At 43.1% G+C, this 12081-nt stretch overlaps 1 protein-coding gene across 1 annotated transcript; it reads right to left on the bottom strand.

Moving 5' to 3' along the window:
- Window positions 1-5209: 5209 nt before the first annotated feature.
- Window positions 5210-10247, bottom strand: LOC142216288 (cytochrome c, somatic). Its single transcript, XM_075284017.1, has 3 exons — window positions 10098-10247; window positions 7505-7693; window positions 5210-5798 (listed from the first exon to the last, which is right to left on the bottom strand). Exons 2-3 carry the CDS (start codon window positions 7671-7673, stop codon window positions 5650-5652), a joined length of 318 nt encoding a protein of 105 aa, XP_075140118.1. The 5' UTR covers window positions 7674-7693; window positions 10098-10247; the 3' UTR covers window positions 5210-5649.
- Window positions 10248-12081: the final 1834 nt, after the last annotated feature.

Genomic DNA, 12081 nt, shown 5'->3' with positions numbered 1-12081 from the left:
AAACAATACGGCTCTGTGCACATTATGTCTGAGCTCTAAGTGTAGCACCTGGGGATAGAACCTAGAATATATACCATATACAGTGTTGGCCAAAAGTATTGGCACCCCTGCAATTCTGTCAGATAATACTCATTTTCTTCCAGAAAATGATTGCAAGCACAAACTCTTTGATATTATCTTCATTTAATTTGTCTTCAATGGAAACCCACAAAAAGAATTGTCAAAAAGCCAAATTGGATATAATTTCACAGCAAACATAAAAAAGGGGGTGGACAATAGTATTGGCACTGTTTGAAAAATCATGTGATGCTTCTCTAATTTGTGTAATTAACAGCACTTGTTACTTACCTGAGGCACCTAACAGGTGGTGGCAATAACTAAATCACACTTGCAGCCAGTTGAAAGGGATTAAAGTTGACTCAACCTCTGTCCTGTGTCCTTGTGTGACCACATTGAGCATGGAGAAAAGAAAGAAGACCAAAGAACTGTCGAGAACTTGAGAAGCAAAATTGTGAGGAAGCATGAGCAATCTCTAGGCTATAAGTCCATCTCCAAAGACCTGAATGTTCCTGTGTCTACCGTGCGAAGTGTCATCAAGAAGTTTAAAGCCCATGGCACTGGGGCTAACCTCCCTAGATATGACTGTATGGTAGGATACCCAGGAAGACTCCACTTCTTACCCAGAGACATAAAAAAGCCAGGCTGGAGTTTGCCAAACTTACCTGAGAAAGTCAAAAACGTTTTGGAAGAATGTTCTCTGGTCAGAAGAGACAAAACTAGAGCTTTTTGGGAAAAGGCATCAACATAGAGTTTACAGGAGAAAAAAAAAGAGGCCTTCAAAGAAAAGAACACGGTCCCTACAGTCAGACATGGCGGAGGTTCCCTGATGTTTTGGGGTTGCTTTGCTGTCTCTAGCACTGGATTGCTTGACCGTGTGCATGGCATTATGAAGTCTGAAGACGACCAACACATTGTGCAGCATAATGTAGGGCCCAGTGTGAGAAAGCTGGGTCTCCCTCAGAGGTCATGGGTCTTCCAGCAGGACAATGACCCAAAACACACTTCAAAAATCACTAGAAAATGGTTTGAGAGAAAGGACTGGAGACTTGTAAAGTGGCAGCAATGAGTCCAGCCCTGAATCCCATAGAACACCTGTGGGGGAGGAGAGATCTCTTGATGGCAGTTTGGAGAAGGCCCCCTTCACATCTCAGGGGGGACCTGGAGCAGTTTGCCAAAGAAGAATGGTCTAAAATTCCAGCAGAGCATTGTAAGGGTGAGTTCACACTGAGTATACGCCAGCTTATTCTGAATGTAAAACACGTTCAGAATCAGCGGCGTATAAAGCAGTTCCCATTCATTTCAATGGGAGCCGACATACGAACGCTCCCCATTGAAATGAATGGGCTGCATTTTTCACTACGAGCGCTCCCATTGAAGTGAATGGGAAGTGCCGGCGTGTACGGCTACCTCTGCTCATGCCGAGCCGTACACGCGAGCACTCGTAGTGAAAAATGCAGCCCATTCATTTCAATGGGGAGCGTTCGTATGTCGGCTCCCATTGAAATGAATGGGAACTGCTTTATACGCCGCTGATTCTGAACGTGTTTTACGTTCAGAATAAGCTGGCATATACTCAGTGTGAACTCATCCTAAGAAACTCATTGATGGTTACCGGAAGTGGTTGTTCGCAGTTATTTTGTCTAAAGGTTGTGCTACCAAGTATTAGGCTGAGGGGGCCAATACTTTTGTCCGGCCCATTTTTGGAGTTTTGTGTAAAATGATCAATGATTTGACTTTTTTTTTTTTAAATTCTCTTTTGTGTTTTTTCATTGCAAGCAAAATATATGAAGATATTAATACCAAAGAGTTTGTGCTTGCAATCATTTTCTGGAAGAAACTGAGTATTATCTGACAGAGTTGCAGGGGGGCCAATACTTTTGGCTAACACTGTAGATATGGCTCACCCAAAAAGTGGATTCTCAGGCCAAAATACGTGGCTAAATCTATTTTTTTCTGTATAGGAAAACACACTGCGCTTTCCTATACAATGGCCCGTCACAAAACAAGTATACAATATAGTAATTTATTTACGGTACTTTGTGACCAATGTATAGTGTATGGTTACACCATGGCATATAACAAAGCATTCTATGGGCATAATCTGCAGTGGTTGCTGTATTACAATGTTGTAGTTATTAAGTGTAACCTGCAGAGCTTGGCGGAGACATTCCCAATATCATTAGTTCCTGTGACATTTATATTAGTAGTTCCAGGTTTATAATAAATATTTCAGATACTACCAGCTTCAGTAATGTGACCAGCAACAAACTTAACAATGCCTTTTTATTGCATTTAGAGTGAACTGCCCCAACCTAGCCCATTAATAGGATGCTGTCCTTTATCATTCTTCAATTATTCAGTAGTGTCTTATAGTAGTGATGGGGGAGGGGTGGGTTTATTTCACTTAAACGATAAAACCATTTCTGTATTATTCACCAGCTTGTTACATGTGGTCAAAAGTCGCTAATGGTATAATGCACCTCTGGTTATAGCCATTTTCTAGCCCTGCATATTTGAGATGAATGAGCAATATTGGAAATTCTACCCATCGTATATGGGTTCTCAGTAGTGATGGGTAAACCTCTCAAGAATAATTTCACATTGATCAAGTTTGGAATGAACCGTACCTTAAATTGGCTTAAAACATAGTGTAGAACACTGTCAGGGCTCCTAGGAACCTATCTATAAAACATAGTGTAGAACACTGTCAGGGCTCCTAGGAACCTATTGTATCTATAAAACATAGTGTAGAACACTGTCAGGGCTCCTAGGAACCTATCTATACAACATAGTGTGTAACACTGTCAGGGCTCCTAGGAACCTATCTATAAAACATAGTGTAGAACACTGTCAGGGCTCCTAGGAACCTATCTATAAAACATAGTGTAGAACACTGCCAGGGCTCCTAGGAACCTATCTATAAAACATAGTGTATAACACTGCCAGGGTTCCCAGGAACCTATCTCTGCAGTATCTAGCTCTTTAAGGCAAATACAGCTAATGATATAATAAAGTGAAAAAATGACATACTCAAGGGCCGTGATGGCGAACCTATGGCATGGGTGCCAGAGGTGGCACTCAACTGTGGAACAGATTATACTGTATAGTAGCCACTGTGGAACAAACTGTACTATGTGGGGGGCCATTGTGAAGCAGATTGTACTGTGTGGGGGCCACTGTGGAGCAGATTGGACTGTGTGGGGGCCCTTCCCCATTTATATCACACAGTAACTGTTTTATAACAGACATGATATTATTACAGCTCATAAAAACATTGCACAGTCCTATAAAACATCTGTACGATGTAAATAGTGAACATTAATTTTCAAAATGATACCAAATGCAGTAAACGTTGTCTGTATAATCGAAAGCTCTGTAAAGCCCCATTCACGCAACTATATTTTGCGGGACCTGTAATTGTCCACAATTGAGGTTCTGCACATTATTGCTGTGTTGGCACTTTGTGATTGCTTTGTGGTTTCTGGTCTCTAAAAGGTTCGCCAATACTGCTCTAGGGGCTCTTCAGATCCAGTGTATAACAGGTGCAAGTGCAGGGAGGAGTGAAAAAAAAAAAAAAAAAAAAAGGTTCACCCATCATTACCTCTTTAGGGCCTCCTAGAGGCATCTAGTCCTCTGTCTCCGCCTCCTCTGTGATGTCTGGCACCCTCCAGCAATGCCATGTGCCTGTCCCTTACCGTAATCACTACAGAACAGTATGTCGCTGGGAGGCAGGGACTCCTACCAGCATATATAACTAGAATGCTAGGAGTCCCCCTGTCTGCACATTGTTCAGGTCAGTAAATCCGATCAATACATGGATCATGTTTCACAGATGAATCCAGCCTAAATTAGTGAATTTCCTGAAATAAAACAAAAGGGGCTTGGAGCACATTTTTCTTTATTCTTCAGGTTTGTATTTTACCATAACCTTGGTGTGTATATCTGAGAATCATTTTCGCATGGATGAAAGATCCTGATTTACTTGTTTTTTTTACTGTTAAATTAACATGTTTTCCAGAAATTTGTGGGTAAGGTTGAATGAAATTCCATTCACCTTGCTCAGACTTTAAAGCACAGCATTTTTAACATTTGTGCATCCCCAGCGGCCAAAAACTCCCTTTCTGCAACACGTGGTGCCTTTTCATGACAAGAACCAGAGAAACAGATGCCAACCAACGACATTGTCAAAAAGTTGATCTTTAGACTGGATAATTTGTGTTCATGTTTCTATTTCGTCATGTTGGGGCTCATTCATTCTATGGATTTCCGCCCCCTGGTTGATCAGCCCCAAATGAAGGAGACTGGTCAACATAGGTTAGGTTCACACTAGCATTGCCTTTCTGTTGCTCTGGTCTGTCGAAACGATAACAGACCAGTCGTGTACTTGGGAAAGCTGTCAACAGAATAAGTTTGACTACCCCTATATGGTGGTCTCTCCCTATGGAGTGATGATATCCCCTTAACCCTGTCTAAGCCTCTCACCTCTACCAGATCAGTCCTCTCTGCGCCAAGCTGACAAGATGCAAGTACATCGAAGCAGCTGTCCTTGGCTGAGAAGACTGTATCTGGTATAATCCCAACATCATTGCAAAGAAAGGCCTCTGAGAAGGTCGGCATGATGTTAAAGAGAGCGCCCTCTATAGGCTTGCTTGACTAAGACTCTGTCTTCCTAATTACATCATGGAAGATAAACTTGCACATACTCAGTCAGCGCCCTCTATTGGTGTGCCTACTTGAGGCATTGGCATCCTAATCACATCAAGGAAGTCAGATTTGCATATTCTACCGCTGTAGAAGTCTACTTACCGATACAGCTATGGTACAGAGGGCAGAAAATTTCTATTGGCTGTGATGAACATTGAATCTCTATGCAGAGACCTAGCTGCAGACAGAGTGACTGTACACGGCTTATACCAGCACCCCTTAGGAGGAAATACACATTACTATGCACTTCGAACACCAGGTGGTGCCGTATTACTTGCAACTCTTGACTGGCTAATATTGTAACTGTATGCAAAAGGAAAACTTTTTTATGATCTATACAATGAAATGATTTATTATATAGGATGTTGGAAACCCCTTCTGACTTGGGACCAGGGACCGAAAAGTCTATAAGTAACAGGAAATGAATAAGAGAACAGGACAGAGATTTCCTTTGTAGTAATTTATCATTTATATGTGAAATAAAATCAGTTTCATAAATATATTAGTTAATGACAGATTCCCATAAACATCCCTGCAGTCAAACATACATAACACTGACACTAAGTTCTCACAATGCGCTTTTCTAACGCTTTTCATGTATTTGTAAGCCAAAACTACACGTGGATCTTAAAGAGAGAAGTTTACAATTTTCCTTCTCTATTTAGAATCCTAACCAGAGGACGAAAAAAAAAATAAAATAAGGCTCGAGACAAACCTGGAATCACCAGACTGTGTGAGCCCTGACACAGGGTCCACGCAGTGGTGAATCCTTTCCCCATAAATACCATACTTTAGCTTGCTAGATGACCGTCACAACCCCCACAATGACATGATCTGAGTGTGTAGTTTTCATGGCTTAAAAGGGAATCTCTGCAGCTAAACACGTCACTCACAAGTGGCTTTCTTTAAATATTCAATAAGATCTAAACGCTCTTGTTTCTTTTTGATGCCAGCAAAAATCATCTTGGTTCCAGGAATAAACTTCTTTGGGTTTTCCAGATATTCAAACAGAGTATCATCTCCCCAAACAATTCCTGTGAAAACCAAAGAGAAATAGCAAATTATTAGAGATAGATAGATAGATAGATAGATAGATAGATAGATAGATAGATAGATAGATAGATAGATAGAAGGAAAAAGTTAAAATGTATCTTCTAGTTAAAAAAAACAAAACCCCAAAACAAAACCCCACAGTTTTCCAGGATTTATTAAAGGGATTCTACCACTAAATCGGTTTTTTTTGTTGTGCTTTAGACGTCGGAATAGCCTTAAGAAAGGCTATTCGTCTCTTACCTTTAGACGTGGTCTCCACGGTGCCGTTCGTTAGAAATACTGGTTTTAACTGGTATGCAAATGAGTTCTCTTGCAGCAATGGGGGCGGGTCCCAGTGCTCAAACGGCGATGGGGGCGTCCCCACTGCTGCCAGAGAACTCTCTCCAGCGACGCCTCCAACAGCAACCGCGTCTTCTTCTGGCTGGGGTCACACTCTGCTCTTGCGCACATGCGCAGTACACTCCTGTAGTTCTAGAACTACAGGAGCGTACTGTGTACTGAGTGGAGTGTCACCCCAGCCGGAAGAAGACGCGGTTGCTGTTGAAGACGGAGGCGTCGCTGGAGAGAGTTCTCTGGCAGCAGTGTGGACGCCCCCATCACCGTTTGAGCGCTGGGACCCGCCCCCATTGCTGTGAGAGAACTCATTTGCATAACGGTTAAAACCAGTGTTTCTACAGAACGGCGGGCCAGAGGCGACTGAGCAAGGTAGGAGACGAATAGCCTTTCTTAAGGATAATCCGACGTGGTAATTAGAAAAAAATGTTGGTTTAGTGGTAGAATCCCTTTAAGCAGTGGCCTCATTCTGTTCATGTCGATTAATTCAATATTTGCAGTTTTGTTCAGACTGAATCAAATCAAAACTGCTACTATTGTCTATCTGAAGAGACCCCACAGTATAATAAGCGGAGGCCCAGGGGAGGTGAAGAAACATAAAAAACATTATTACTCATCTCTCCTGTCCTCCTGCACGACTCCCTGCTGTCTCTGGCGCTTCTAGCTGATGTCACGTGGCTCAAACAGTGGTCTCTAAAATCAGAGAGGCACCGATGGCAGAAGGGAGTCACGATGGATACCAGGAGAAGTTAGTAACATTGGTTTTATTATGTTTCCTCACCTCCCCGGGGCCTCTACTTACGCTGGGTTCTTAAAACCCCACACTTAAATAATAGTAGTTTCCGTAAGATCAGACCTCACAAGATGAATCTTGCAGGGTTCGTCCAACACTTAATCACAATTTTCATTTAAGATATAATTGGCCAGCCCTAATAAGAGAGTTGTCTTCTCAAGATTATAATCCTACCGATCAGATATTTCCAGAATCTGGCATAGTGATACTTCAAAAGCATCTGCCACACCTGGGAAGATGCCATTGAAATGATTGGGACTTCCAACTGCTACAGAAGCCTGAAAGCCATAGAGTAGGACTTGAGAAGATATCTATCATGTTAAAAACCCTTTGATATAGAGATCTGGGTGTTAAAACGCCCTTAGATCCCAAAACAAGGGGACACTGCTTGTTCCTCTCTCTGAGAAGAACAGAGCGTGCAGCACCCAGGCCCCTACTTACAAAAACCTCTGACATGTCAAAGGATTATAAAATAATAAGAACATATAAAACAATGGCCCCTTTATTCTAAAATGTTGCAAGGACAAGACAGAGGAGAGCGAGCTTTCACTTGTATCTCACCTTTGCTTTTGTTTGCATCAGTGTAAGAAAACCCTGGAGCCTGGCCTGTTTTACGACCAAACAGTCCCCACAGGTTTGGTCCCACCTTGTGTTTTCCACCCTTCTCGACAGTATGGCACTGTGCACACTTCTGCACAAATATCTTCTTTCCTTTCTCTACATCTCCCATATTGAGTTGGGATAAGGACTCTGAAAAGAAAGAAGACAATTAAAATTCAGAAATAACCCATAAATGTTAGGTTGCAGGGATTGCCAACATGTATCAAGTGTGTAAGGCCAATAATAAAAGACAATTATATAGACAATTTATTTCCTTACGCTATCTGTTCATTTGAATGCACCCAAACCTCATGCACAGTGCGGTATTTTAGCAGGGTACAGACTTCAAGTTGAAAAGAGCTATAATACAGCCAATGCAGACGTCTATAGGACTGCCTGCAATGCCATACAGAGGGTTACCCACATAAGTGGAGGCTACACGTCAGATATAGATAGACAGGACATACTGTACACCTCCTAGGATGCTCTATGGTGATGGAAGCAGAGATGAGATTTTTTCTACACCTTTCCAATGATGAAATATAAAGCCCATGCATACGACTGTAATTATTTTCCATACAATGTAGCATACGTAGCCATTCATTTCTATGACCCCATACACACCTGGAGTTTTTACTGATCAATGTCCAGACTGTGGAAACTATCCATAGATTCTGGAGCAGATCCTATTCTTGTCATGTGCATGTAGTCATATACCACCATATACCTCTGCTACCTTTATTCCACCATATAACCTAAAATCTCCTTTGTACCATGTACTGCCATATAACCTATGCTGCCTCGGTACCATGTACCACCATATAACCTATGCTGCCTCCATACCATGTACTGCCATATAACCTATTTTGCCTCCGTACCATGTACTGCCATATAACCTATTTTGCCTCCGTACCATGTACTGCCATATAACCTATGCTGCCTCTGTACCATATACTGCCATATAACCTATGCTGCCTCCATACCATGCAATGCCATATAACCTATGCTGCCGCCGTACCATGTACTGCCATATAACCTATGCTGCCGCCGTACCATGTACTGCCATATAACCTATGCTGCCTCTGTACCATATACTGCCATATAACCTATGCTGCCTCCATACCATGCAATGCCATATAGCCTATGCTGCCTCGGTACCATATACTGCCATATAACCTATGCTGCCTCCGTACCATGTACTGCCATATAGCCTATGCTGCCTTGGTACCATATACTGCCATATAGCCTATGCTGCCTTGGTACCATATACTGCCATATAACCTATGCTGCCTTGGTACCATATAACCTATGCTGCCTTGGTACCATATACTGCCATATAACCTATGCTGCCTCCGTACCATGTACTGCCATATAGCCTATGCTGCCTTGGTACCATATACTGCCATATAGCCTATGCTGCCTTGGTACCATATACTGCCATATAACCTATGCTGCCTTGGTACCATATAACCTATGCTGCCTTGGTACCATATACTGCCATATAACCTATGCTGCCTCCGTACCATGTACTGCCATATAGCCTATGCTGCCTTGGTACCATATACTGCCATATAACCTATGCTGCCTTGGTACCATATACTGCCATATAGCCTATGCGGCCTTGGTACCATATAACCTATGCTGCTTCTGTAACATGTACCACCACCATAACCTATGCTGCCTTTGTATTATTTACTCGTACTGCCATATAACCTTCGCTGTCTTTGAGGCATGTTCACATACCGGAAAAAAAATACAATATGCATCTTAGGTCTGGTTTACACCTGCATTCGGGATTCCACTTGGGGGTCCCCCAAACAGAGACCTATACGCATAGAAAAGCGGTTACCTAAGGAAACACACAGAGCCCATAATGGGGTCCTTGTGGTTTCCGCACAAAACATGGAGAGAAAAGTGCTGGTAGAGGGACTTTCCTCTCCACGTTTCATGCGGGAAACTAATGGAAACCACACGGACCTCATTATAGTCTATGGGGTCCACGTGTTTTCCCGGGTAACTGCTTTTCTATGTGTATAGGTTACCGTTAGGGAGGGAAGGGGGGGGGGGGGGTCGGTCCACAAGTGGATTCCTTGAACACAGATGTGAACTGGGCCTTACAAGCAGATCCAATAAATCTTAGGCAGACACTGTTATTACTTAAAGTCATCCGTGTAACCCATAAAAACCTGGTGCATCTAAATAGTCACCATATCCCATACCTGAGTATATACTCCTGACATAGTCTACCCCCTCCCAGTGGTACAACCCCATCTGATACAGCAGCTGTAGCTATACACGTGGTCATATGACATCAAACCTATGACATCACACGTAAACCCTCAGACACGGCTATACAAGTTATTACAATTTACAAAGTTTTGGGGATTCTTTTTTACCAGATGCAGCAGAAACATTATCCAAAACACAATCCTAATATTCCAGTGCAGCACACTTGTCTCTACATGAGGTGCGGTGCATGCAATATGTATGGCCGCCTCCTCCTCCCACCATTCATATACCCAGTCCCTATGAACCCTCTCCCACTGTGTCTCACCGGACTTTTCGGTTACTTGTCGGCGCCCACGGGTGACTCTGCTATGGCTCTCACGACGACCACCTCAAGCGTGACCCCAAGAAGTCGTCACATAACCTTGCGGTCCTCAGCCAATCAGCGTACGCCGGAGACCGTGCTGACGTCACTGCAGTCCTTTCGCCGGGCGCCACGCCCCGCGCACGTTATCCTAGCATATTAGACTGCTCTCCATATCCGGAGCGGTGATTGGTAGACTCGGTGCAGGGGGCGGAACCGTCTTCAACGTTGCCTTAAATAGAAATTTACGAGATATCCGGAAAAGGTGAAGAGAACTACAAGTGTCAGCAGGACAAGGACGAGAGCTGTAGTAACGGCTGGAGCAGACAGAGGAGCTTATATACAGTTATATCTGGGTTATAAAGCAATACAAATGGATTTAACAAGAAAAATTCGTTGTAAAATACCGCTTGTAATTTCATTGATCGCCTGAAGGCTATGGTGGCGCTAGTTTACTAAAGAATTTCTATTATGTTGTAATCACATGACTGTGGATAGAAACGGCATGAAAAACAGACAAAATGCTACACTTCTGTACTGCTGGATTGTGATATAAAATGTTTATATTTCCTATCCACTGGCTAACATGGTACAAAAACAGATATTTTCCTTATATTGGATTGTGGTCGCGGTTCACACAAAGCTTTTTTTCCATCACAGACATCAATAGAAATATGCGATTGCAACTTGACTTGTTGAAGCTAGGGCTACATAGCCACATGTTAATACTGTGGGGGCCTACAATGGAGGGGGGCATTGACCTGGGGTAACTGGAGAGGGACATTAAACCAGGGGCCATTAAACGGGGCAACTAAAGGGGGACTTTAAACTGGGGGCAACACTGGGGCAGCTGGAGAAAGACATTAAACTGTGGGGGCAGCTGGAGGGTGACATTAAACTACATTTCGCCTGCTTCCTGAAGGCAGCTTGGAGGGAGCAGGCGAAATGTAGTTTATTTTTTTATTCTATTTTAATGTAGATTGTGAGCCCCATATAGTACATTTTCTTTTTCCTATTAGTATGTCTTTATAGCATGGGAGGAAATCCACGCAAACACAGAGAGAACATACAAACTCCTTGCAGATGTTGTTCCTGGGGGGGTTCGAACCCAGGACTCCAATGCTGCAAGGCTGCAGTGCTCACCACTGAGCCACGTGAAATGTCGTTTAATGTCCGCCTCCAGTTGTTAAGGCTGTATTTTATTTTGCTCATTTTTGTGCCTTAAGGCCCCATTCACACGGGGAGCGGATTGGCGGATTTTGGGCCTGAGAACGACGCGGGAAGTGTAGCAGATTTTATTTCTTTGTGGACTTTCTGTGAAAAATGCAGCAGGAAGAAGGAATGTGTTTCCACCACGGTTTTTTTTCCAAAACATCTTTTTATTGTGTCTCGCTATAGGGCGCTTGAGCCTGAAGAAGATATTTTCAGCCTGTAAAAAACTCTGTGTGAACATACCTTTAGGCCTGGTTCAGTATTCCGTTCGGGGAGTCTGCTTGGGGAACCCCGAGCGGAATACCGAACGCATTAGAAAGCGGTGAGCAATGGAAGCACACGGACCCTATAGACTATAATGGGTTCCGTGTGTTTTCCGTGTGGTGTCCGCACGAATCATGCAGATAGAAAAGTACTTCTTGCAGCAGATGTGAACAGGGCCTTATTTTGACAGGAAGGATAGGGATATACATTGCACTATTTTTCTGGTCACATACAACATAAATCCCTGACAGAAGTGTGAAGTGTACACATGGACTATTTCTGCAATAATCTCTATGCCTGTGACCCTCTGAAGTCTTCCCAAAGTACAATACTGAGGAACAAGCCCAATATCACTCTGTATGCCATTGGAATGTTAGAACTCTGCCGCATGCAGTACTGCCTCCAACAACTAGAGGCCGCTGTTCTAAGCAAAGCGAAACCGGATGTATGACGTCTAGTGAAGTAAGTCGCC

Source organism: Leptodactylus fuscus, chromosome 8, assembly GCF_031893055.1.
Source record: "Leptodactylus fuscus isolate aLepFus1 chromosome 8, aLepFus1.hap2, whole genome shotgun sequence".
Classification (NCBI taxonomy): Eukaryota; Metazoa; Chordata; class Amphibia; order Anura; family Leptodactylidae; genus Leptodactylus; species Leptodactylus fuscus.
The sequence above is the reverse complement of the archived record's forward strand: the minus strand, read 5'-3'. Positions and strand labels throughout refer to the sequence as shown.

Excerpts from the sequence above, each read along its gene's own strand:
- LOC142216288 (XM_075284017.1), bottom strand. The coding sequence starts at position 7,673 with ATGGGAGATGTAGAGAAAGGAAAGAAGATATTTGTGCAGAAGTGTGCA. Across the intron at positions 5,799-7,504 it reads TGATGCAAACAAAAGCAAAG|GAATTGTTTGGGGAGATGAT; the intron begins GTGAGATACAAG and ends TGGTTTTCACAG.